The 27748-nt window shown below is 38.9% G+C and overlaps 1 protein-coding gene across 2 annotated transcripts in view; it reads right to left on the bottom strand.

Annotated features, from left to right (window-relative positions):
• gigyf1a (GRB10 interacting GYF protein 1a) overlaps positions 1 to 26629 on the bottom strand; it is a 36817-nt gene extending 10188 nt beyond the window's left edge. The window contains exons 1-22 of one of the 2 annotated variants that reach the window (XM_038279115.1): positions 26342 to 26629; positions 17287 to 17917; positions 17130 to 17193; positions 12474 to 12603; positions 12144 to 12239; positions 11878 to 11995; positions 9752 to 9860; positions 9282 to 9481; positions 7702 to 7931; positions 6620 to 6737; positions 6335 to 6517; positions 5785 to 5948; positions 4217 to 4379; positions 3881 to 4104; positions 3648 to 3748; positions 3438 to 3538; positions 3286 to 3359; positions 3062 to 3199; positions 1299 to 1490; positions 1002 to 1216; positions 756 to 913; positions 304 to 467 (exon numbers count right to left, since the gene is read on the bottom strand). In XM_038279115.1, coding sequence (XP_038135043.1) covers positions 304 to 467; positions 756 to 913; positions 1002 to 1216; positions 1299 to 1490; positions 3062 to 3199; positions 3286 to 3359; positions 3438 to 3538; positions 3648 to 3748; positions 3881 to 4104; positions 4217 to 4379; positions 5785 to 5948; positions 6335 to 6517; positions 6620 to 6737; positions 7702 to 7931; positions 9282 to 9481; positions 9752 to 9860; positions 11878 to 11995; positions 12144 to 12239; positions 12474 to 12603; positions 17130 to 17164 — 2913 coding nt within the window. In that variant the 5' untranslated portion in view covers positions 17165 to 17193; positions 17287 to 17917; positions 26342 to 26629. Of the gene's footprint in view, positions 1 to 303; positions 468 to 755; positions 914 to 1001; positions 1217 to 1298; positions 1491 to 3061; positions 3200 to 3285; positions 3360 to 3437; positions 3539 to 3647; positions 3749 to 3880; positions 4105 to 4216; positions 4380 to 5784; positions 5949 to 6334; positions 6518 to 6619; positions 6741 to 7701; positions 7932 to 9281; positions 9482 to 9751; positions 9861 to 11877; positions 11996 to 12143; positions 12240 to 12473; positions 12604 to 17129; positions 17194 to 17286; positions 17918 to 26341 lie in introns of both variants that reach the window. The other variant, XM_038279114.1, reaches the window with a different exon arrangement.
• Positions 26630 to 27748: the final 1119 nt, after the last annotated feature.

Below are 27748 nucleotides of genomic sequence, written 5' to 3'. Positions count from 1 at the left end.
ATAAGATAATGGAAAATCCCCCACAGATTTTAAGACAGGATTTTTTTTTTTTTTTTTTAATAGAAATTTTCTAACTTTTGGAACATGGTCTGATAAAGAGTACATTTATATACATGTTTAAGCCAGAATGATTTGAAATTTAAATATCACTTCCCTACGACTTTACAACAGTAAACAGTAAATCATCCTTCAAATTCTAGATTCAAGCAGACACAAAAAATGCCTACAAGTATTGAGGGAAACCAAACTTATTTCTAAAATGCGTTATTTTTCTCTGGGACGCTTCTCAGGGGTGAGTCCTACCTGTTGCTGCTGTCTCTGTTGGTTGGCTTTCTGTTTGGCACGTCGCTCCAGAAACTGTTTGGCGAACTCTTTGGCTTCCACTGTGTCCCCAAGGTAGGACCGGATGAAATCCAGCACTGCATAGGGAGACTCCACCTCCTTCAGGTAAGCCACAATAGTGGCAACTTAATGAAAACACAAAGTTAACTGGTTACTGGAAGGAGCAGAATAAAAGTGTTAATAACTGATCTAACAAATAGGTTTATAATTGAAAGATTAGGAAGTTTATTGCCAAAAGTTTTAGACGACTAAAGTCTATGAAAGCTCCTCAAAATGTCAGTCCTAGAGTAGGATGATAATCCAACAAGCAAGAGCAGAGGCGGCAACAGTGTAGCTGTGATTGTGATTAAACCGCTGAACTAAATTTAGGTTGAACTCTGCGCGCCCCTTGGCAAAGCTTAACTGCTTCCTACCATCCAGAGAGGAAGAGGAGTTGTTGGCAGAGGTGTTGAGAGCGTGCAGCATCTGTTCACACCAGGTGGTGAAGCCGTCCTGAGGCTTCATGCCCTGCAGCAGCTTCAGCAGCTTCTCCTCATCCTCTGTTCTCTTGCGACGCATCATGTACTGATCACTAGGAAACACAAAAGGCTCTACCGTGAATACCTGAAGGAGGAAAAGTTATATATGCAAAAATTAACCAAGCGTTTAACGTTAAGTACGTCAGTGAGGGGCTGCTGCGGCTGTTCTTCAAGCCCATGTTGTTGTTGCCGTTCCCACGCAGGCCGCCCTGGTTCTTCACAGCCTCGTCCCACATCCCCATGCTGCTGGACGAGCCTCCGCTTCCGCCTTTCCCCTCCAAACCACCGCCCCACATGCCGACTCCATCGGCCCACTGCCCGCCTAAGGAGGAGCTCCCCATAGACAGACTGGGATGCTGCGGGCAGGATGAATATATTAAAGATAATGTGTCGGTATGTTTGGTTTCCAGGAACATCCCACCTCCATCCTGAACTCACTCTTTGCTGCTGGGCTCTCTGTTGCTGCTGCTTTAAGATCCTCTCTGCCTCCTGCATCTCCAGCATGGTCAGAGACTTCCCTGCCTTGGAAAGCCCAGAAGAGGAGGCGCTGCTCCAACCTGAGCCTCCCACTCCAGGACCCTGTTGCTGGGAGGACTGCTGCTGCATCAGCTTCATGAGCAACTCCTGACGCTGCAGGGAGAAATCGCACCATTTTTATTGATTTTATAACAGATAACTGTTTTCTTACTCCCGACGGTAAAACTGTTTGGTATTATAATCAGGGTCTCTGCAAGTTAAATGTAGGATTTTTAAAAATTAAATGTAGACAAAACCAACAAGCTCGATAGAAATAATTTTATTACTACCTCAAGCAAGTTAAATGTTTTACAGCTCAAGTCTCCTAACATCTCTTCTGATGGCTTTTAGCCAAGAGATGAAATCTGGTTTTGTGCCAAAACTGATAAATATGAATTTTAAATTTTTGTAGACCATTGCCCAATACGTTTTCATTTTCAACCATTAGCCTTTTTCTGCAGAAAGCCAGCTGTAGTAAAAACGAAGGAATGATGGGAGGATTATTTTAATCGGTTCTGAGATTTTAAAGGGAAAGAAGTTTATTTAAAATTAATCTTATGTTACTCATGTTAACTGACTTTTCCTTTTTCTATATTTCCTTCTTTTTCATGTAGATTTTTTAATAACATAAAAAATAGGGATCATTCTACCTAATTTTACCTCAAATTTTGACAGCTCTATCAGATTCATTGTAACTTCTTCCTGTGGTTGATTGATGTTTGGTTGCCTAGCAACCAACATCCTACCTAGAACTCTTTGGCTAATATGAAAAAATGGCTTTCAGAAGAAATCTAACAGCGAAACAGGCTTCAGAAATCCTTCAAAATATTGAAGATAGCGATTCGGGCAGAGGAGGAGGACTGGGGAGGAAGTCGCTCAGATTCTGACAGTGAGTCCGAGGACGATCACCCATCCCCGGGAAAACGCAGAGGTATCAGTGAACCATCTGACCATACTAAAACTTTTGTTCAAGCACCGCCCATATCTCAGCCGGTACACTCAGCGGCCCAAAAGCCAAACCAGAGCCCGTAGTCTACTATAACCACACAGGTCGGCGTGTCGGATCAGATGATTAGAAAGGATCCTGTAAAAGCTCTGACGCAAAGGTGGCCTGTGGTTGTAATTTATGATCTCCTGAACATATCAGCTATATACGTGTTGGTTTTGTTCAGGAGCTGTTTGAATGTCACTCTCTCATGCAGCGATTTTATCCTTGAACTGGTAAAACAGTTGCGGGCAAACCGCAGGTTTCCACTCCCTCCCTCGCAGTAGAGCAGCTTTGGAGAGGCACAGAAAACAGCGCCAGGTGCTTCAGCGCTGCACAAAAAAATGCTCCTATGATGTTTGTCATAAATGTGAGAAGGTGTTCTGCGGGAAATATTTGGAGGGAATTAATCAATTTCAGTAAATAAAATTTAACCTGCGTAGTAAAACAGTCTTACTCTACTGATTTATTTGTAATACAAATTTAGAATACAAATAATAATAGTATACAATACAGGCTTTGAAAAATATTTATTAGACCTGTTTTAAGGTTTACATATCCACAATGAGTTTATATCGCACACTAGAACCATCTCAGTTGACGCATGATGTGCCTTTTTTGGCTCCCAGGGGCCGGATAAAGTCTAAAGTAAATAACTGATTTAAACCTTTAAATAGATTTCCAGGCTATTTGAACCCACCTGCTTGCGTCTGTAGAGTTCCTCCTCCTCCACCCTTCTCTTCTGCTCCTCCTGTTGCCTCCTCTTCTCCTCCCTCCTCTTGCGCTGCTCCTCCTCCTCGCGCTTCGCCCTGAGTTCGGCGTCTCGCCTCTCCTGGAGCTGATGGGAGCAAAGAAATCAAAGAGTCTCAATATAAACTGAAGCGGAACAATAATGAGTGAGAAGTTGGAGTGAACTGAACCGACCTTCTGAAGCTGTTCAAGAGTTGGACCCTGAGTATTAGGATTCATTGTTAAGTCCCAAAGACTGGCTTCACCGCCTACAGAGGCATAAAAACTGTCAGTCTCTGCTTTATTATGAGTCCTGTTGAGATAAGATCAAACTATCCCAACTGTACCTGACGACTGTGAAGCTGAGGTATGCATGTCCCACATGGACCCTGTATCTGGCACTGACATCGACCTGTTCATCGAAGGCATCATACCCTGCTCACTGCACCTGGAACACAAAAACCAGGGTTCCACTCACAAGTTCATCTGACAAAACCATTTAAATCAAGACTTTTCTTTTATTAAGCCAAGGGAGGAAAACAAACAGATTTCTGCACCTGTTAATGAGCTGGAATAGCTGCTGCTGTTGGAGCTGCTGATAAAGAGCTGCCGTCGCCAGCTCCTGCTGCTTTTTGAGCCGCTCCTGCTCCAGGTTCCCCTGAAAAACGTGACATCAGAATTCACCAAACAGCACGAAGCCTTTTCTGCTTTGTTATAACATTTTCAACAGTCATCTAACTGCAGTGAGACATGCATCCTGTTCTGTTAGTTCATCTGAGGTTTAACTCACAGTCCCGGAGGATCCCCGGGTGGATTGCGAGCGCTGCGTTGGAGGGAGCTGCCTCACTAGCAGGGGCGGCGGCGAGGGCCCGGGGGCGAAGGGCACGCGGCCCCACATCTTGATGACTTCCCCCAGTGGCTGAAAGCCCTCGTCGCAGCCTCTTTTCACCAGCAGGGTCATGGTGAAGTAGCCGGCCTGGAACCACTCGCACATCTCCACCGTGGTGAACGGACCTGTAGGACAGGAGTAGGAAATGCTCCAGGTTCAGTCATTTGAAATGATTAGTTAAAAAAAAATTAAAATAAAAAAGTGCTTTGTCCCGTCAAAGAGCGTGATAAAACATACCCTGGATCTCTCCCTGTGGGTCTTTATAGAACCACTTCATGGCAGCTTCATGAGATAACGGCAGAGCAGCCGCCGTGTTCCTGCTCTCCTGCTGCAGAGCCTGGGTGAAACACTCATCCTCCAAAGAAGTGTCCTGCAGTGAAGCCACCATCTTCTCTGCCTCCTGTGCAAATCAACAAATGTCGTCAGGATTGTTGAAGCATTGGAGCATTTCCGCTCTTTATTCCCAAAACCCTTCAATCTGACCCCCTGCAATCAGCTCTGAAATCCCACCGTAGCTTATAAATCTACACTCCTCATGAAAACCACAGCCTCCTGGCACTAAGCCTGTAAATTCATTTTAGAATGCGTCATTGTTTAAAGTTAAAAGAAAATTAAAGTCACTTTAAACCTCTAATAAATGTGTAAAACTAGATTTTAAAATAATTTCAAAAACAGACAGGAAATGAGAAAGAAAGGAACGCAAGTGTTAAAGACAGAGCTGTGATTTCCATTAATAAAACTATAAGCTATAAATGTGTTATAGTAATTATTCTGTAAGGAAAGTTACTGCAGACACGTCTTAAAAAAGTGTGACTCACACGAAGGAAAAGAAAGGAAATGTGCCAACACAGTGACAAGACTGAACTTTGATTATTTCACAGCAGTTTTAAAATGATTTCTAATAAGGCGGACCTAATTCAATCTATTTAGTACCGTAATAAATGAGTCTTTTGATCAATTTTAAATGTAACCCAGGATATAATAGCTCAAGCTACAAAATATCCAAATATGTAATACAAAACAAAAAGAAATGCCCCACAAATGTTATAGATACTTTCAATATTTGATTTGATCTTTTAAAAATGTTTTGATTGGAGTGTTTACCCCCCTCCCGCTTCTACAGACCGTCTTGATATGATTGTTTTGTTTTAGTAAACACTTTTCGTGTAATCACAGTAAAAAAAACGATAATTAACATTAATCGCTGGGTTACACATTAGCAGCCATTTTTACAGGCATTCAACTGGAGTTCAAAAGGAAATGGATGCTAAACCCCAGTAAAGTGATTTAGGGCCCAAAAACTTGTAAGGAAACACATTTTTATTCCACACTTTCATTCTAAAAAGTTTTCCAATGCAGCTTTGCCAGGATTCCCTTCATTAGAGATTTTAGGTCTGTGCATTTAAATCAAAACCCCTAAACTTGGCTTGTTCATTTGGCTGTAAAACAGGTGTGAAGAGTAAAGTCATTCTTTTCTTGACTAAAACTCCTTTCCTCTCTCCTCCAACTGTAGTCAAAATCAGGACATATTACATTAATTTATACGAGTTCCTCATTTCTGCGAAGCTTGGAGCGAGCATACTTGGCTTTAAACCATCACACCTCTATTATGTTTTTTCTTTCTAATCACATTCCTGGCTCTGCTGCTGGGTTTCTTCCAGCGATCTTGTCACAGATCACACAGACACAGGAGGACCACCACCTTGTTAGCATTAACAGACTCAGAGTCAGGCTAATTTTCTATGCCAGAAAATTATTTTCCTCAAACATCAGAGCAAAAGACCCCATGCAGCTTGGATTCAGACCTGTTGCAGGTGTTTCAGGCCTTCATCGTCCTCAGTGTCTCCCCCAGAGGGAGGGTGGAGCGGAGCAGCAGAGGAGGAGGGAGGGGGAGGTAGGCTGGAGGAGGTGGCGTTGGAGGCGACGCTGGGGCTGAGCTGTGCCTTGGAGGCTCCGACGGAGGCCGCGTCTGACGGAGAAATAGGAAGAACAAACAAAGAGTTAAACAATGGGGGCTATTTTGAGCGTCCCTGATCATGAGGCGGGTTTTAATTGATGTGAGCAGCCTGGTGGCTCTGAATGCGATCCAGCAGCTACAGTAAACAAGGTATTAAATGACTGAGGATAAAAATAACCTGTATCAAAACAAAATAGAATCCTCAACGGGCGCCACAGAAACACCACGCCGGGCCAGAAAGCTACCAATCGCAATGTGTCGTTGATGTGGAACATCGACGTCTAAATATAAAGAGCCCAGCTCCAGTTAATTTAAGATTACGCAAACTGAGAATATAAGAAACACAGCAGCTGGTTCCGTCTATGTGATAAACTCGAGGTTTGGTGGTGGAAACATACCGTCCCCGGCAACGTTGCTGGCCTTGACAGAGTGGCTGCTGTTCATCTGAGAGTTCTCCATCACTGGAGCGCCGCTTCCAGGCTGCAGCTCCAGTGACGGTGGGGCACAGTGGGGAGGAGAGGAGGAGGGTGTTGGCGGCTTCATCTTGTCTTCCCCTGCAGCAGGAAGGAGAGTTCTACTCTCTATAAAAAAAAACAACAACAAATAAATATGACTTTAAATGCAAAACCAGGATTGTTTGTTACCAAGTTTGGACACATTGAAAGCTTCTCATCGTTACTCACCCATGTCTTTATCTCCTTCTCCATTGCTCCTCTCTGAATCAGGAAAGCCCTCCTCATCGTCCTCCTCCTCTATGCCCTTAAAATCAAACTCTTCCTCCAGGATTGTCTCCTTGCCACCCTTCTAGAGCAACAAAAGAGGGGTGGGGCAGGGAACAAAACATCTTTAAACAAACCCTTCTTCCAGAACATTAACATCAAGTCAGGCTCCATCTGACAAACATAACAAAACTGAACTGAAATTTGTCCCAAACACTAATCGGAGCCATTAAAGACTCACCGCTAGCGTTAAAGCTTACACACCTGTAGGAGCACATTTCATTATCATTAAATCTTCTTTCACTCACACACCTATGGCATTCTACAGGCTGCAGTATGTGATTTTAGTCTGTCAAAAGATTACAGACTACAGATTATAAACTACAATGATGCTTTTAGATTAAGGCTAGCCTTCTTAATCCTCCATAGCTGCATTAAATAGTCCTCTAACAAACCACTAGGTTCTCTCTACCTTAGAGGCATTTTTAGACCTCAAAGTTATGTTTTTGGGGTGCAGGGGTAGGGCAGCAATAGAAAGGAGGCATTTATGTTTGGAGGCTTTAATCCGATTTGACTTTAGCCACAAGTCTTCCCTCCTCTTTCTCAAACCTATTTGTAAATTAGGTGCCTATTCCCCAACTCCAATAAACTTTGGAGTAAGGGAAGAAGCCTGAGGACCTCCTGGATGCAAGGCAGCAGAGCTATTGATCACAGTCCATTTCCCCAAAATAATTATTAATATTAACTGAGGAGAGGATGTGCACTTTACATCTCTGGAGTGGGTTTATTTTAAATTAAAGTGTAACCTTTTTCTGAGCCTTTTCTAAATAACAAGAAAGGTTCTGTCTGAGTCATAAAATATTCCAATGAGCTTTCAGTCTGTTTTTAAAGATTCCCCATAAGTAGGATGTGTAAAAAGCAGCTGTTAACCTTTGGTAGTTATCTGTGGGAGCTTTTAATCAAAATATCAAAAAGAAAAAGTAGAACCTCCAATTCTGAAAAATTAGTCTTATTTGTGTTTTTTTTTTTTTTTTTTTAATCCAGACCTTCATCGGCATGAAGGCTCCAGAAGAGTCAAACGTTCCCATTCCTCCATCCTCCTCATCAGTGCACCACTCAGGCAGGCCGTCCCTGTCGTCCTCAAATCCCTCGCTCCCTGCACGCCGGCGGCCAGCACCGTGACCCTCGGAGTCCCGGAAGTCGAAATCAAACTTCCTTCTGCGACCTTCACCTGGACCGCTGTGTTCCCGCCAGCCTGCTGAGCGAGGACCACCATCTAAAGCGAGAAGAGAGACATTAGTCTGGAGCAGCAACCAGAAACAGACTGATTGTTTAAGGAATGATGAAAGAAAGGAGCTTCTGGGGTCCAAAACGATCAGCTTAAGATTTAAAAAAAGATCCATTGCTTCCGTTTCTCCAAATGTATCCCAAATCACATCTGATCTTTTAAAACCACTTGTAGGTTAATTTAATACACATTTATAATTAAATAACTTTTCCCAGCTGTTTTTCTTATAAATCTGTGGCCTAATCTCAGAGTATTCTTCCCTGCACAGCATTTAACCAAAAAACAGTTAGTTTTTTTTTTTTTATTATTATGAGTCAACTTGTTTCTAGAAAAATAAAAATAAAAAATTGACTGAAGCACCTAAACCTGAAACTTCATGCTTTAGATCTGATTATATTTTGTTTAAAATTACTTTTAAATCCTTCTGTTGCCAGGATGTAGATAAACAGGACATTACTAAAACTATTTCCATGATATGAGCAACATTCTGTTGTAATCTGGGAAAAAGAAGGTCTAAATTGGTAATGCAATTTCCTGTTTAAAAGTTCAAACTTCTCCAGAATCAAATTTTAACATCTTTTAATTCAATTCAGGCCTCCTTTTAATTCAAAAACTGCCTCCATGTTAGCAATGCTAGACTGAACTAAATGTTTTATTTTTCATGTTTATGATGATAAAACAGCAGATCTGGCCCATAATCAGAAAAAAACCGGGAAAAAAAACACTACTACTTTTGTCAGAAAATGCAACTTGGAGGAGAGGTTAAAAGCCAGATGGCGGTCAGGAACTGGAGGGAAGTAAACTGCGTCAGCTCCTGATCAGCTGTTAAATTCCTGAACACCAGTTATTTACTTTTGTTTTTCTTGTTTTGTATTCACACGCACAAATCTAGACCTGGAAAATGCTAAAAACTATTTTAACACCATATTCTTTTAGTGAATTCCGATTTTTATAATTTTCTAGAAACTGAAGATTCAATAACATCTTCAAATGAAACATTATTCTCTTTTTAAACAATGTTGTTTTAAATCTGGAATCACTAAGATCAAATTGACTGGTGAAAATCCCTTCACAGCCTCTAGATGTCAGTATAGGCTCCTTCCCTCCTCACCACAAACAACCCAACCACACTAATCCCTGTAGGTGATGTTAGCAGTAAATCATTAAAAGCAGCTTTTCTTAGGAAGCCTTCTGCTGCCAGGACACATAGCTGAATGGTTTTTCTATGAAACGCCATTTTTTTTTACAAACACATTCACATGCATATATATCTCATTCCGAGTAATGTGTGATAAAATTTGACTTCACCCTAAAACAAACAGTGTGGATCCTTCCTACCATCCCTGCGGAGTCCAGAGAGTCTCCAGTTGGTTCCTGGTTCCCCCTCTTCCTCCTCCTGCTCCTCTCTAAGGGTGCGCCAGTTATCACTGTCAGCCCTTGTGTACTCCTTCCTCGCCGGAGCCACGGGACCACTGCTTTCTTCAAAAGTGGGCCGCCCCACCTCCCGCCGCAGCGGCTTCTCAAATCGACGCTCGCCCCTAAGGAGAGATGGGAAATGGGTGGAAAATTACACTGGCTGAAGAGTAAACAGAAGATAAAGTCTACAGGATCATCTGGTTTTTAAGCTTTGATTAGAGCAGCAGATTGAAACATTTCTGGTCATGAATGAGGAAAAAGACAGGTAGTGAAAGAGCTCTGCTAATGTGAGATGACAATACATAAAAAGCATATCATGCATTTTGTTAGAATGTGTTGGTTCTCTGATTTTCATCTCTTTAAATTCATGCTTTTTCAAATTGGTTACTTACCGGTCGTCCCAGCTCTGGCTGCGGTGGATCTCTCGGACGCTGCGACTAAATCCCACTTCAGCGTCCTCAATACTTCTTTGGTAGAATCCCCCTTCACCACGGCCTCGGCCTGCAATAAAGAGCACGGAGGTTTAGGGGCCGACTGGACAGGGGGGGGGGGGACTTGCTGAAAACACGCTGCACACTTCGCTGCACTGGTTCAAGTGTAGCAATCAGAAAAACTGCTTGGATCCCATCAAAATAGGTCCATGCGTTTCCTATCTAAGCAAATGTTGGTCCAGCTGAACCAACTTTTGGTTCCTTTAATAACTACAGCTTAGCATCATTTTGGTGACAAAAAGCTATAAAAATTTAACAACATCACAGCGTATCCCCTTATGTCATTTAAATACCAAAACTAGATGTTTTAAAGTTCGGATAAAGAATCATGCATATATTCTTCAAATCTCTTAAAAGCCTATAAGATATTTTTGATTAAAAACGTTTTCTTTTTGTTTTTTTGTTTTTTTCAAAGGGAACCAACATGGGCAATCTTTGGTGTTATAGCTTTAAATCCAAACCAAGTCCAAGTGATATTTCTATGAATCAGATTGTTATTTTCTCCATTGCCCATTGGGATCCACTGAAAACAGACAGATTGCGAGCAGCTAAAATGACAACAGAGAGCAGCTAAAATGAAGATGACCTCCAGGACTTCCTCTAGCTCTGCTCCTCAGAGTTTGTCAGCCTTTAGCTTTGGCTAAGCCATAAATATTGCTTTATATAAACAGCCTGAATTTGTAATTTCAGATCGAGTTGATCAGCTAGAATCAGCTAAAACAAATCCAATTTGCTTGCTTATTGCAAATAATTATAGTTGGTGTGAAAACAGCTAGCATACACTCTCGCTCTATGTTGAAGCTAATTTCAAACTTATTGGTAAATATAACATACTATAAAGAAGAAATCAAGCAAACAAATTTATGCTCCTTCAGTGACAGACTGCTGAACCCTAATGCACCAGGGAGCATTATCACAGATCCTTCCTCCCAGCAGCTGGAAGACTTTATGATAAACACTGTTCCCAACAACCTGAATAAGTTGTTACATTCATGCTGATTTTGCAGTTTCTATCTTAAGTCAGTTAAATAACAGCTGCTGTCATTTTTACACATCTCTGATGTTGCTGCTATTTTCAAATATCCATTACGTTACAAATGTCCATAGCTGCATACTGCAATTTAATTCTCCAGGTGCACAGTATTTATATTTTTAAAACACTTTACAGTATTTTTTTGTTTATCTTTTAACTCTTCACTATTATGTTATTTTATTTCTAAGGTCCACATTTGTGTTACCATTTTTTCTATAATCTTTTTGCTGCTGTAAACACCAGAATTTCCCAGTTGCGGGACAATAAAAGGGTTTTCTATTCTATTCTACTCTACTCTATCTAAGAAAGCTGTTTCCCAGTTTAACCAGCAGGTAGTATCGTCTCCACTGAAGCAGAGGCTGAGTGTTTACACTGGCGCTCTGAGCACCGTGTGTGGAGAAGGTAAGATCCTAAGCTCAGAGGTTTCACGCAGGTGTGGACGGACAAAAGGAGGTTTATTTAGACATGCAGAAGGGAAGTGTGCAGCTTCAAGATGGTCGGTGAAGGAAAATAACACTTAAGCAGCTGCCTTGAATAATTGTTTTGCTTTGCTCAAATAATAGCTATTGTAGTTTCAGACTGGAGTGCTGTTGATGTTGGAGGCTTCGCTGGCTTTAGCAAAAGTGTTCTTAAGCCAAAGCTGTTTGTTTTTGCCTTTTTTTTTAAACATCTCCCTCCATTTATTTACAGTCAAGCCTAACATGCACTGTAAAGAAATATTTATTAAGTTAACAAAGCAGCTTTATGAATAATATCCAACATGTCATAGTTGATATTTCTCCAGCTTCTGCATGGGGTTTCTGTTTTTTTACTTCTTAATTTGCAAAGTTCCAGCACCTTTCTAATACAACTTCATGAGGCTAATGAGTTTCAGGCAGCAGCTAAAATCTTAGGTATTTTTGTTAAAACACACTGACTTCTTTTGTGAAAAGTATAAGCATATGCATAAAAAAAACACTTTTTAAACAAATAAAAGCTTCAGAGGAGACCTGACCTCGACCACCTCTAGCGGCCCCTCGTCCTCGAACGACTCCCGTGGGAGCAGCACTGGCCACTCCCTTTCCCATGAGCCTCAGCACTGCTGCGCTGTTCACGGACATGGAGAAGTTTCTCTGCAAAGAGAGCGGAAAGAGAAAAGCAAAAAGAATGTGAGAAATGTGAGCTCTCACTTAGGATGCGAGGCTCAGTGTGGGTGAAAAGGCTGGAGTGTGCCAACGTTTGCGGTGGTCAGACCATGTGTGGCTGTGTCTACAGACAGACCTGCTCCTCCTCGGTGAGAGGCACCAGTGCCAGGGGCTGCATGGGCTCATCTTGCAAAATAGCAGCAAACTCCTTATCCTGCATGTCCTCTGGGACCTGAATAGAAAAACAGCCTGTGCTTAGGGAGGACAGAAACACATTTCAAAACTTAAACTGTGTCCAAAAAAAAATCCCAAAGACCAACAAACAGAATTCCCTTTGTTGTTTTTTTTAAGATACAATTTATCCAATTAGAACTGAAGAAATAAATCAGCAGAGATCTATAATCTAGTAAATAAACAGCAATTAAACAACCAACGCAGGTAAACTATTGATGTACAACATTTTTACCTTGTTGTCTTTGATATAAAGTGCTAACATCTCCTCTCGGCCGTAGCGATACTCGGCCAGCTTGTACTTTGGCATGGCAGGGGAAGGAGGGGGAGACGTCACACTCCCCCCACTGGACAGTGCACGAAGCCTGAATAAAGACAAGCACAGACGTATTGAGAAATCTATTGCCTCTGAGCCTTTTGATAACGGTTAAAGAAAGAAACTGGATTTGGCTTTGTACAAAGATAAATAAAACAAGTCGAATTTCTTTGTTATTCAAATTTTATTTCACTTCAGAAGACAAATCACACCATCCATCCTGTACTAATTTGCAGTAAATCCATCTATCTGCTGTAAAGGCTTCTAGGGACACACTCTGCTTGACGCGGATAACATAGTAGCTTTCCAACCTGAAGATTTCATTTTAATAAGCCATTATTAGTTGGCCAGCTTCCAGGGCTCAACAATGGCTCCATTCACAGCCTCCACAGAGAGCCGCATTGATTAACAGACTCCTATCAAAACCAGATGCAGCTGTAGAGGTAGGTGAGGAGCGGAAAAGGTAACTAAAAGCTTCACCAAGGGCTGCTCAGTGGCTTTCAGCATATCGAAGTGAGGCAGTGAGTCAGCTACATAATAAGAGGAGAGCTCAAAAAACCCTTACATGTTTTCATATGAACATTCCTGACTTTACTGTGGCTCTTTAAGATCCTTTCAAGAAAAGATGGATGGATAGAAACAAAAATACAAGGGTGGGTAGATAGAAGAAAAGAGAAAGATTTTCTTTTTAACATCTCATTTATTCACCCAGTAATAAAGCAAACATTACACGCAGCTAAAGTCAACAAATCTATAAATAAAAGTTATTTAAAATAATTGAAATAGTATTTATATTCTAACATTCTTTCTCTAATCATAGTCTTGAAGGGTTTTACACAATTAGTATTTTGCTTAATGCTTATACACTCTGCTTAAATAAAAAAGACAGATAAAAAGAAAACAACCAGCATTCCTTTGGCACATTATAATCTAAACGTATCATTCCTAATACCGGTTCCAGTAAATCTCTAATCCTAGCAGGCAGATTGTTTTCAGTCTGAGTTCTACCACAGCGACCGACATATCGCCTAACGGGCTGCCAACTAAAACCTCAAACGAGCCGAATAGCTCTGGAAAGCCAAAAGGCATAAGTAGGCTTGTAAACATTCAGGTCGGGCAGTCGTTTGTGGTGAGCGTGCTGATCTAGCTTTGTGGCTGGATTAACGGAGGGAGGGGAGAAGAAAGCTGCGTAGGAGGGGAAAGATTCTGACAGGCTGGCAGAGCGTCAAGAATGCACATATAAGTCACAGGGCGACGGAGGAGGAGGGCTACCCCCCCTCCAGTCCTCTTATAATAGGAACCAAAACATCCAGAGAGAAGAAAAAGCAGAGATGGAGAATAAATAAGTTTCACTTCAGACTCATTATGCCGTCAGTCCATAATTACAACAGCAACTCAATCACAAACTCAATGTTTTGAGTTTGGTGGTCAGATAGGGCAGATGGGTCGTCTACACTGAAATCTGTCAGTCTACTTTATAGTTCCAGCAGTTTTTATGCAAATACCCCAGAATCTTTTAAAATAAACTGCACAGTTTAAAACATTAAGCAGCTTATTATTAATTCATGAAAGTGATTCTATAGAGGGAAGGCTTTAAATATGGAATTGGTTAAACCCTGTTTGCCTTTTCTGAATCTTAAGTCTGGTTTACATGTCAAGATTTTTTAAAATGCATGGGAAAAAATTGGTTATACATTGCTCTACAGTGTTAGCATTTTAAATTAACATAGGAGCACATGTGGGATAAAGATTTCTTCCCTTTCATCCGCATTTTACTCCTAAAATCAGTGAGGTTTGATTTAAGAAAGATAACGTCTTCTGTTTAAAATAAAGAGAATGAATTTCCAAAAAGTCAAATGGTAACTCTGTATGGGAGGATACTTAGTGAACTGTTTACCAGATGAAAATGTTGCCTTATGCTACGTTCACACTGAACGCGATTCGAGCAGCAGAAGAAGCAGGTTTAAAATCAGATGGCTGATGCGCATCAAAAGGCCCTGCAGCACGTCTCAAGCAACAGGGGCAGCGCCTCATGAGCATCTGAGGCAGCTGATTCTAGAGTTGGAAAACTTAAATTTTGCTGCTCGACGAGCCACATCAACCAATCAGAGAAGCACATTTCTGCAGCCAGAGGGAGAGGAGCAACATCACAGCTGCTGGTGAAGATTCTAAGTCATCCAGGTCATAGTCATTCTAAGTTTCCAATCAAACTTGGCAGAAAAAATCCAGTGGATTTTTTTGGAATGAATAGCACACCTGTGCAAAACTTCCACTGATCCCCCCTGAATTAAAAAGTTTAAAAGATGTAAATATAATATTTGGCATCATTTATTTTCTTTCAACCTGTTGCACCAAAGCAGATCCTCCCTGCAATTAATACATACACAACCTCATCCACTACTACTACTTTAACATGTTGAACAGGTTGAATTTCCCGTTTCGGGACGTCCTTCCATGCGTTCACCTTAATGCAGACCAATTCAGCACGTTTGTTGTGAGTGTGTCAACCTGATTGTAAGCAAGTTTGTCAAAACGTCAAAGCAGGAAGTGCTTCAGTTCTAACCTCAGAAATAAATAGGACTGGCTGAAACCAAAATATCTTTCACAGCCAGAGCTGATTACTTAAAGTGACTTTATCACGCCAAGAGCAAGCGATAGTACTACAAGTCCAGATCAACAGTCAAATGACAATGGGCTGGTTCTACCCGAATCTTGCCAATGGCTGATATGACAAACCATGGAAAAACCCCAGCATTTGGGGATAATAAATGTTGATGAAGATGTTGGATCAGGTTGCGCCGCAAATCTCAAACAGAAAAGGGACTACAGTTGATGAGAAGCGGAAGAAACGTCGACTAGCTGCTGCTAATGAGCCCTAAGAAAAGACTTAACCATGCTAAGGTTGATTTATCCCAACCTTGTTAAATCCAACGCATGACCTCAGACAGAACTTTCTGACATTTTGTTCACACTTTAAAGTTTTAATTCAGGAACAGAAGAGACTTAAAAAAGTATTTAGCATTGTTAAGTAGAGAGGACATGAAGCCGAACCAACCAAAATTCCACCGATAAATATCTGGAACTCTTTGGCTAACACGGAAAAATGACTATGAAGAAATCCAACCGCAAAACACGCTTTAGAAATGCTTCAAAGCACTGAAGACACATGTGCTCCAGAGGGCCGCAAGTTACTGAACCCTCTGTCACAGAAGAGCCATCTTTGGCTTCAGCGCTGCACGTAAAACCGTTCATATTGGGTTTGTCATAAATATGAAACGGCGGTGTGCAGGAAATGTGATGGGGAATCAATTAATTTCTGTAAACAAAATTGCAATTAAATAATGTTTAATAAAAATTTTGACAACAGATATATAACTTAGTCTTTTAAAAAAAATGTATATTAGACATGCTTTAAGGTCTACATATCCACAATAAGTTAACATGTATAAGGCACACTAGAAACATTTCAGTCGATGACATCACTAGTGTTACATTCCATTGGGAAAAATGTCACCCGTCAAATTGACTGCCAATGGGAATTCGAGGCCGTTTCAAATTCACTAGAACGCGAGTACGGACTCGTGTTCTTGCCAAGTATGTTCTTGAGAAGAGCACAGGAAAGTCTGGACTTGGGGAGAACAGGAGCACGCAGCATAAATATGGGTCAATTGGAACAGAAGTGTACTCGTGACGTTACCATCCGTTATTAATAGTCTCTAGATAATAAATTCTTTTTCTTCATTTAGTGGGGGAATAATAGTTAACACAGTCACATAAATTGCTTCACACATGGCTATGCCAAGAGAGGGCTGCTGCAGACAGGCTGCGGATAGTCCCGGCTGCCATTACCCTAGGGGGTCCGATGGTTGCCACAGTCACCTCAACTTCGAATTATTATTATTTTTTTCATTATTAAGCAAAAATCAGTAAATGGACTATATAGTGACGCCTAAAAGTATAATGTTCTTGCCTCAGATAATCTTAAAACATACTTTTATTGAACAATGGCAAAAGAAAGGAGACATTTCAACTTAATACTCAGAGCTTTGTGAGCGCTCCATTGAAAACTGCTGCTGCCGCAGTGTCAATCTCCAGAATGGACACGTCTGCTCTGATGCATGCTGAGTAAATAGGGAGGGCCAAGAACAACATCCGGGGACTTTGTGCATTCTTGTTTTTGTGAATTTGAACAGTACTAGAGTAGAGAATGACGTTTCATGAGTACACAAGCACATGAGAATGCAAATGTACACATATTGAGAAACGGCTCCAGTAGGGTCAGATTTCTAGGAGTCGTAGTGTTAATGCGAGTTAATGTGATTTTATTTTTATTTTTTTTGCAGTAATAGACTAAGATATTTGGCACAAACAAACCAAGAAGCAACTCTAGAATCTTCAAATCTCCTTCCGAAACTTCTCTTCATCAATTTGTGTCAAACACGATCATATTTCTTTTTCAGACTTGAAATTAATTCAGATTCAGAAAATTCTTAAAGCAAAACAGATCCTTCCCTCCAAAACTCTAAAGCAAGATACTGAGCTCTTTTGCTATAAAAGTAGGAGTGAATTATTTACCATTCTGGGCCGAAGTTAAGAGTCTCAGCAGTCATATTCCTCACGTCCCAACAGAACTGAGTATCTGAGGGGGGGGAACAGATACACATTAAATTATAAGACACATTTAGGATTAGTATGAATGGCAGAGTAATCAAAGTCCTCTCTGATTCCTTACCCTGTCCAAATAATCGGAGCAGGCTAGACTGGGCTGGACCAGGCTAGAGCTGGCTGGCTTTAGTTAGGCTTAGGTGACTAGAAGGCTGAGTGGTGCTTAAGCTGTGGTCACAGAAGGACTCCCCAAACACACAAAGACGAAGAGAATAGCTGCCAGTTTTAGGTGCTTGAGGAATACCAGGTTATCAGGTCCTATCTAAGGAAGGAAGGGCTTTCGTTGATAGTTTGGAGAATGGAAGCTCCTGCTACTCACAGCTGAATAAAGTTGTAAAACATAAAAAAAAATTAAACAAAAAGAATCTTGAAAATCAATGATGGAACAAAAAAATAAAACTCTCTTGAAGATCTTAGGTTTCCGTTCTTTTGTTTTACAGCAGTTGAATCTCACAAAGTTAAAAATATGAACTGGTTCATCAATAAACAAAAGCCCAAAAACAGGCAATGCAGGAGGGGGAAAAGTGAACCCAAGTGGCTGCTGGAAAAGCTGCCAAAAGCAGGCACGACTCGTGCTCCCCGGCTCCCTTCTCTCCTCCTCCTCCTCCTCCGCCTCCTCTCTGGCTCCAGCTGAAATGTGGATAGACGGAGACCTTCAAGGTATCTCCTTAATTTCCTGTCCTCCTCCCTTTGTACGCCTGGAGGGGAAAAAAAAAAGGCACAGATTTAGTAGAGACTGGATAAGAGAAATCTAAATATATCAACACTGTTTGATGCATCTTTACTAGTTGACAGCGCAGCTTCATGTTGGGATTAAATGGCTATAATTAGTTGCGTTTCAGGCAAAACTTTGACAGTCTATTGTAATATTGACACTGAATAAATAGGAAGGCACTGTGACACAAATTAAAAGTTAAATCAGTATCCCGCTCAGTCGCCCAGCGTTTTTCATGTTTAGAAGATATTTTCCATTTGGAAACGCAGACGGGGGTCTATTTCAGCCAGCTGCTGCTAAAGCCAGGCAGCTGGCTGAAGGAAGGGTTCCTGAAAATGTCATGGAAACAAAAACAACATAGAAGCCACTAATTTTCAATAAATACTGCCTCTGGATCAACGCATCACATCCCCATGTTGAAGACATTTGGCTTTCTCCTCACTCTTCCGTCTCAAATCCAGTTTACGGTCAAGATAACCGCAGTATTTTCGCAGAGGAACAAACAACGCTCTGGACTTCCACCCTGCTTGATCCTACAAAGTGTTTTTAGCCCAAATTTTCGTCTGCTTGGTACAAAGAGTGGACATGGTAGATATGTTTTGGTTTGAAACTCTGAAGCGCAGCAGATGTGGTCAAGATGTGTCCATTTTAACTAAAACATATACAAACTTACTTCCCTGTTCCATAAAGCCCTTCTAAAAATGAGTTATGCAGTTGATAAAAATCAAAGACGTCTTATTCTTAGCCAGTTGTGACTAATAAATGTAGATGTTTAGTAACAATGTAGCGCTGGGCAACAGAATCATAAAATAAATGGAAATAGACACCTAATCGATAGAAAATATATCCAATGAAAAGTTCTACTGTATCTTATAACTGAACTCTGGTCCAGAACCCCAGTATGGGGAATGTAGGCAGAGGAAAGGATTTAGCATTAACCTCTAAAGGCCAAGGTACGCAACGTTGGAGGTAAGGCTGACCTAATTTTAAAAGGGTACCTTGAACAGGGTTACATTTGAACTAAGACCCTTTCTTACCCATGACTTATTTCAAATATAAAAAAAGAACGTATCGGTAATAATATTGAGATAAAAGGCTGATATTAGGGCTGAAACAATTAATCGAATTAATCATCAACTGATTTAGTAATTGATCAATTGTTCACTGGAGTGTAGAGACTGTAAAACATGCCTTTAGCTGACAAAGCGACCCACTTAGAGCATATAAAAATTTTGGAGTTAAGATATAAAAAAAAAACATTTTTGTCTGTCAATAGGAATCCAGAACCTCTCTAGAGGAAAAGTTAGTTTCACCTGGTTTAATTTGGTTAAAAAATCTTGCTTTAGGAACTTTAGGCTATTTGATTATTAATCAATTAATCGTAAAAATGATCGACAGAATAATCGCTTTGCAAAATAATCGTTACTTGCAGATATCATTCAAAATGTTCAGACATGTTGCAGAGTCCAAAAACAGTAGTTATGGATTCCATTTCTTTCCCTACAGAGGTAGCCTGAAACAAAGAAAATGGCTTAAAGCAAAGCAGAAAGCAGCTCTTTAGTTATTAAGGGTGAATCTAATATCTGATGTCAGAAACTTTACAACACATGGGAAAGATTTATATAAAATGACTAAAAATATATAGATACGGATTGGGGGATTAATCCACTCTTTGGGCTTCCATTGCTAGGTTCATCACTTTTAGTTCTTACTCATAACTCATCAACTAGTTGACAGCTGAAAACATTTACTTTGTTGTATTTTCACAGTTTTTGTAGGTGGCCCTCACATAACTTTTCCTCTGGCAATAGAGATAAAAAATATTGCCTTTTCGAATAGGGATGGGAATAGAGAACCGGTTCCTGTTAAGATCCATGTGTTCCAATTCCATGGCACCGTTTGGCAGCTCGCTTAATGATTCTCTTAACGATTCCAGGCAGCACCAGCAGCCTAGCAGGGAAGCACGACTTACATCACGTTTTTACGCAAGTTACGCACATGGCATTCAGTAAGCAAGTACGACGTGACCAGGCACAAGTCTAGAAAAGCAAAGCAAAAAAATGACGTCCCATCTGTCAAAGCAATCGTAAGTTTGGCTTCATTTTTAAGGAAGAGAAAGATGTCAACAAGGCGCTTTGCAATTATTGCAAAGTGGGAATCACATCCGTGGGAGGAAATACATCCAACATGTAGAAAACACCTGCACACACAACATGGCATACATTTTAACGAATGCTAAGTTTTTGATACTTCCAGACAGAAGCTAAAGTTACGGCCAGCATGGAAGGCAACTCTGGTGGTAAGTAACTGGTTTTGAACTACTGGCTGTGCTTAATGTGATACCTAGTAAATCTTTTACTATTTCTGGAAATAAACCAATTTACTACATCTATTTGGGGTTATTAAGTGAGTGTGCCTTTCTCGTTAATCCAGCCCTGCATAGCTAGCATGTTTAATAAGAACTACCGGTAGCTGGAATTCTTACGCGATTCTAGCTATTGCAATGGATGTAAGGAAACATGCTACGAAGTTGCTCCATAGTTCAGGGAGCGAGAGAAACGTGACGCTCGTTTATTTAGATTAGTTTATTTGCCAAAAATGAACAGTAATGCTTTTCCATTAAACGGCATCGATAAGGGAATCGATAAGGAATCGGAATTGTAAAAATCGTATCAATTCCCAACCCTATTCTTGAGTATTGACCAATACCGATAGTGACCCAATACACCGCCAGATGAATCATACAAACTTTTAGTGCTTATTTTATAGTGTTTATTGATAGAAAAGGTTTGCTAAATTGATATTTCTTAAACAGAATAGCAAACGACATCAGGTATGACAGCCGTTTACCCATTTATAATCATCAGAAATAGATGGAAGAAAAGTGTTTCTATGACAGAGATTTTAGAGGAAGATCAATATATTCTAATATTTGTTTTTGCGGCTGATATCAGAAGATTTCTGATGTCAATATCAGACGGAGACAGCCCTATTGTGTGAAATGGGATTCAAAGTCGGAACTTCATTGCACTTAAAATTAAGGTTACATCCCAGAGGGGATGATTGAAAACAAAGCTAGTTTTTGAAAGTAATGAATGTTATTTGTCATTGTTTTTTTATGATACTTTAGTTAGAAAAAAAAAAGAAAAAAGGAAGCATTAAAAAAATAAATAAAAACGCTGATTTTTCAGCCACATACCCTAAAAAACTTATCATGCTATACATATAAAGTTATTAGGCTATGGTTCATCTTAGGGAGCTGTGATCCGCTCCAGAATCCAGACTCTCACATGGTTAACAAAACGCCAACAGCTTGGTATGAAAGCATCAGATGGAAACATAAATGGGTTAAAAGCAGCAGGCGAGGGGTGTGATGAAAATCAGAAATATGGCGGCTAATAAGACCCTCCAGGCATAGTGGGACTAGGTGCCCAATCTTTATCCCCATCCAATAGGAAATATAAGATTAAACATCTATTTTTAACCAGTAACTGTAAAGAAATATTTACAAACACTAAATTATGGAATTGGCTATAGTTGCACCTTTTTTTTAACATTCGGCCAGCAGTTTTTGTTTGCATGTCCAAGCGTTGGCTTAACATATTAGTCAACTAATCCTTTGACGCACGAATTGATGAGTCATTTCAATTTTATTTTTATTGAATTTGTATGTCCGTTGTCTTTAAGAACAGAAATCAGTGTTTGTTAAATCACCAAAACAAACTAAAAATACATCTGTTTAAAGTTCTTCTATGATTCATATCTGATGTTTTCTGTTGTTGATTCAGTTTTCCGTGTTATACTTAGGACTAAGCTTCTTCCAACAGCCGTTCTTTTCCAATCTTGGTCATTTCAAGCCTCAATTTTTCATAATGTCAGCTATCAGCGGGACAAAATATATAGTAAATGAGATTTGAACATGTCTGTGATTAGCAAATTTCAAGCTACCAAGAAAATCAAACTAGAATACAAAAGAAAATCCCTTAATTGTCTCCCTGGATGACTGAGAATCTTCACCAGCGTAGTTCTTAAAGACACTCAATAAAGGTGGCACTCTGAGAGAAGAAGGAAAAGCATTTTATCAGAACCTGTAAAATAAGAAAAACAATAAAAACTAAAACTACTGTGACTAATTCTGGTCATATCTGGTGCTTTTCCTCCCCCCATTTACTGCTCTATGTCTTGTGCAATTTGCAGGGCTTCATAGAAAACGTTGGGTAACACTTACTTCAGGAAGTTATGATTGCAGAAGTGGGTTTAGCAAACAGTTTTTGTGAGAAAAAAACTACTTTACTGCACTTAAACCCATTCAAATGCGTATTTAATAGTTTATGAACAGCCCGGATTACATTAATAAAAATGTCTGTAAAAGACAAGTGTTTTCATCCCCGCTAAAACAATTTCTAAGTGGAAATTCTCAGGCATTTGATCTAAAAAAAATATATATGTATATGTATATATATATATGTAGCTATGTGCTAGTATAAGCTCTATAGCTGCTAATAAAGCACTAATATAGCTGCCTCTGATCAGATATCTTAAACAAATGAAAATGTCCGGTTTTGTTTAGGGACTTATGCCTTGAAACAAATACGACTTGTCTTATTCCTCCTTTTTTTCCTTGATTAAAAGGTAGGTAAGTAAAGGCAAGGGGAATGTAGTAGTTTTTTTTTAACTCTATAGTTTATTTTATTACTTTTACATCTCAGATTTTAAACAAGAGGTTCTGGTTCTGATATAAAGCTTAGAAGTAAAATGGAAATCAAGGCCAATCTAAATAAACATTAAGAGTTGGTTCTAATGTGTGCTCAGCTACTCAACAGGTGGTTTCTTTCATAAAATGGTTATAATGAGTAGAGTTTCATTCAAAATTCCCACTTTAGTTGAACTCTGGAATGATAAACATTCAGAGGAAGAGGTGGGCTGAATGAAGTGACCTATTCTCATCAAAACCAGTCCCTAGTGTGGCTGTTAAAAATCAGGGCTTTAAGCTGATAATATTCTGAAATCACCTTAAATTTGACAATTTAAACCAGGAGCTTATCACTTCAAAAATTTTATATTTTTTTATCATTTTAATAGAATTTTTTAATGGTATTTGGAATCATTCCCAGCTGATTTTTTTCATGGTTATTACCCATATATTTTGTATAAACCTGATTTTTAAAAAGCCCAAATCTTCTTTTTAATACTTTTTGGTTATTTTCATTATGTTCATCATTCTGTGCTTATGCTACATCCAACCTCAGTTGCATTGTTGACCTGATATAGATTCAAAGTTGCGATTCCAAAACATTTCTGCTGGGCTGGCAACATTTCTCTTTGCATTCCAACAGCCACAACAGCATTAATACAAGCAAGTCCAGACTGGCTGAAAAAGCATGTGACTTTATTCTCAGGTGTCTCTTTAAAATATTCCTTCCTTATATTTGCTTTTATTTATATCCATTATTGAAAAAGTAAAAAGCATATTTTTGACATTGGGTTGAAACAATTCAACAGATTAATGGTGATGAATGACTCACTAAAATAAATGCCAACTTATTTATTAATCTTTAACTTGAGTATAGAGAATCTAAGACATTAATCTATCTGAAGGAGCAACCAACTTAAAGCAGTTATACCAACATAAAAAAATATATATAAATCTTTGCATTCAAGATAAAAAAAAAAAAAAAATTGTCCCTTAATGGGCTCTAATCAGAAGACCTAAAGGGCATTTTTTTTCGCCAAGTTCTGTCTAAAATCTTCTTTAAAGAACCTGTGGCCATCAGTTCATTAATTTAAAAAAGAATTGGCGGATTAAACAATTTAAAAAAGTTGCTTCGTGCAGCCAGCTGTGACACCTTTACTAAACCATCAAGAATCTTTTATTTTCATTAGCGCTTATGGATTCTTCTAGGAAAATTTAGGACATAGATTGTCTAGGAATGGAGCAACTAATTGGATTTATTGTCAGCGAGTTTAGAAATTAAGCAATCATTACTAGAAGTAACAGACTCTAGTGCCAGGCAATAGGTACTAGAGATTTTATCACAACATTGGGTGATATTGTCCTGAAAATCATATTTGATGATTAGAAAAGTATGATTTATACCATTAAACGTGTCTGAACGTAACTGAATTCAATCATATTTAAATTTGTATATGCTGCACTGAAAAATACATTGAAGACAAGTATGAAAAACAGCAACACATTTAAATTAAAAAACAATTCACCTTCAATTCAAAATTATTGTTTAGACAATAAAACCAAATTTTTTCTATGACTAGAAACTTATCAAGATACAATAAATGCCCAGCCCTAATTTAGACTCTGAAAATACCTTAAGACGAACTTCACAAAAAAAGCCCACATGCATACACATTTTGCATTTAAAAACAATAAAAAAATGTCTGTAAAGAGTCTCCATCTCAACTCATCAGGTATTAATCCTAAAAATCAAACATTTTTAATGTGTTCTAGCTATGTATAATGCTTCTTAAATATGCAACACATATTTCACCTTCAACACTTGCTTATTGACGCACATTAGATTATAAAGATATCTTTTTTAGGTGATTCAGAGACAGATGATCACTAAAACCATTAACTCCCGAACTCCAACTAAGAAATTAGTCAAAAATTATGAATTTTGACATGGACAGCACTTACCACTAACTGCATGAAAATTTGACCCATCAGATTAGTTTGCTTTTAAAGTCAGAGCTTATATGTGGGAATGACTTCTTTAACAAGCTGAAAAACCAAGTGGGATTTATTAAGTGTTAATCCTCACTATTTGCAACACAAATCCATTCCATGAGAATAAACACCAAAGTTGCACAAGATTAGGGCTGCAACTAATGATTATTCTGCAAAGCGATTAATCTGTCCTTTATTTTTTTAAAGAATCCATGAACATCTCTAATGTGTTTTATTTTCCTATCTGTTATTCATAAAAACTTTAAGGTGAACATTGTGTGACCACTTCTACTATAACCTTTGCTGCTATAAACACCACAATTTCCCCATTGTGGGACAATAAAGGGATTTTCTATTCTATTCTAATCGGATAGCAGAAGGGTCCTTAAAGAAGACTTCTGTAACTAAAACTTTTCCATTTGCAGAGTTCTGGATAGAGCATATTGACAGCTCAAAACATTTTTTTATGTTACATGCAAAATGTTTACTTTTTTTTTTTTACAATTTTGATATAACTAGTGCTCCATTTGGGTTGCTCTGTCAGCAAAAGGCATGTTGTAGAGTCTATAAGTGAAAGAGTAATCGATTACTAAATTAGTTGAAGATTATTTCAACAATCAATTGATGACGAATAATCTGATTAATTGTTTCACTGCTTCAAGTTTAAAGAAATCCAAATTACCACATGTAAATAAAAACAAAAGCTTAGAGACCTACAACCTGAGGGGAAACACTGGCAAGTTTCGACAGTAACTTCAACAAATCTATCTTTAAATGCAAAATCAATGTATTCTACAAGTTAAAAGCTTGAACACAACACACTATAATAATAATAATAATAATTGAAAAGAACAATCTTACATTTTAAAAAACGAAATGAGAACAAAAGTGGTTGATCCACTTACAAGTTGAGTAACGTTTTTTTTCTGCCCAAACACCATAAAAAACCCTTAAGAAATAAAACTTCCTAAACATGCGTAGCTTTTCTTTTCCATTTAAATTAAAGCAACAACATTAAACTAAAAAAACATATTTGCGACTTCGGCCTGTTTAGCTCGTATCTTAAACAATTAAAAGTGTAATAATAAAGCTAAAGCAAGGTCACCAGGGCTGAGAAACTACTCTATAATCAAATTCAAATAGCTGCGATTTAAAACCTTTAACCCTGTTAACGGACTATGGAAATGATAATACTCATATAACTCAGTAAAAACCATTTAAAAACAGTGGAGTAAAACGCTTCCTAACGACGGTGAGCGTTGACATTAGCATTCCAGCTACACAAATATTTCCATTCAGGCTATTAAGCTAATTACGGTAAATTTAAAACGTAGGGACGGTTGAATCGTTAAATGTACGCAACGCGCGTTAGAAAATATCCAATAAAGGTTTCCCAAATTTGCTACCTAAACTAGTTAAGTTATGCAGTTTGCTCGTAAAGGCCTTGGCGTGTAGGTTCAAATGACACCAGATATGATGGCGGAGGGGGCGGACTGTTGGGAACCTGACTCCCCGGCCTGCTCCGCCGAGCTGCCCACGATCACCTTCCATTAGCATTAGCATACCCATGCTATTTATTTTTTTTTGCAGAAGTCCGCTGATAAATATAATAGAATGCTGATATTTAAAATACTTTTCCAGCGGTGGAAACAGGGTAGTGAAAACAGGCCTCATGGCTAAGGTTAGCTCCCTGCTAGCTTGCAGTGAGCAACGGTTGCTTACCTTCAGACTGCTGCTCTGCACGGCGCTTCTACAGCCGATATATGGTATGCATTGGTCTTTTTAAACACTGTAAACGTATTCATTCGACAGAATATTACTGAGGAAAAATAATCTTGCTCCGCGTTATTATCTGTAAATCTGTTTTTTTTTATTTCCGTTTTTTTTTTCTTCTTTCCCTCGCCTCCAACGGTCGCTCAGTGTGTGTGTCTGCTGGCTCCGAGTCGCTGCTGCTGCTGCTGCTTTTCTCTTGTTGTTTGTGTTTCAGAAAACATGGCCGCCCGTGTGACACCACGTGACCCGAACATTGACAAGCGGAGAGCCAATGTCGGCGCAGCGCAAACACACCCCTGTTTACCAGCCTGGGTACTATGAGGACTGCTCTAAATTGCTTCTGTTTTTTGTTTTTGTTGTTTTGTTTTGTTATTTTTAATGGATTCTATTAATAAACCAGCCAACTTTACAGAGAGGCCAGTTTATTTCCTTTGCATTTGAAAACCAGAACGTCCGGCTTGCGAGGTAGCAACGTGTTTTATCGCGAGAGGATAATACTTTTCCGCTATAGTTATTCCCAAAAAACTACATGTTTACGCCAGGAAAAATGATTAAAATACTATATGAATATTTGGGTAATTATGGTAGTTCGTTGTAAGTTTCGAGGCTACAACTGACTGCAGATGTGCATAGTGACCACTAGAGGGGGCCTTTTTTCATAGATTTAGTAACGTGGATCATAAAGCCTTCATTCATTCATCTGGTTGTTTATTTATTAAGAAAGCGCTTAAAACACTAGATCAAAACTTTAACAAGAAAACTGCGAAAAAAACTACCCACATTTTAAGTATAAAATATGATTCATTAAGTAAAAAAAAAAGTACATTTGTGTGGAAATTAACATTATAGAATAGAAAATCCCTTTATTGTCCCACAATGGGGAAATTCTGGTGTTTACCGCAGCAAAAAGGACGAAAATGTGGATTAATTTGATTAGTGTGGCTCAATGTTGATTAAAACTTAAATATAATATTGTCAAAAATGTGAATATTACATTAAAACTGTCAAATTCATAACATTAAATGTTGTAATTCGAACTTAATCATTGCTTCTTTTTTCCCTGAATAGCTAAGATGTGCAGAAACTTGTTTTCCTTTGAAAAAAACATCAATAACTCAATTTACAAAAGAGAAATGGGTGTAAATATTAATTCAGACCTTTATTTCTACAGATTATTTGGATTTCCTGAGTTGAAGATTAGAATTTTACCACATACTAATAAAAAAACATTATAAATATCTCAAAATGTCATGAATATCCCTAAATATACATCTGAGTTTCACTTTTTCAAATTGATAAAAACACAAATAGATTAAGCTCGCTAATGCTAATCTAATTGTACACTCATAAATGTAG

Source organism: Cyprinodon tularosa, unplaced genomic scaffold, assembly GCF_016077235.1.
Source record: "Cyprinodon tularosa strain WSP-4 unplaced genomic scaffold, ASM1607723v1 ctg148, whole genome shotgun sequence".
In the NCBI taxonomy this organism is placed as follows: Eukaryota; Metazoa; Chordata; class Actinopteri; order Cyprinodontiformes; family Cyprinodontidae; genus Cyprinodon; species Cyprinodon tularosa.
Note: the sequence above shows the minus strand (reverse complement) of the source record. Positions and strands in the feature narration are given on the sequence as shown.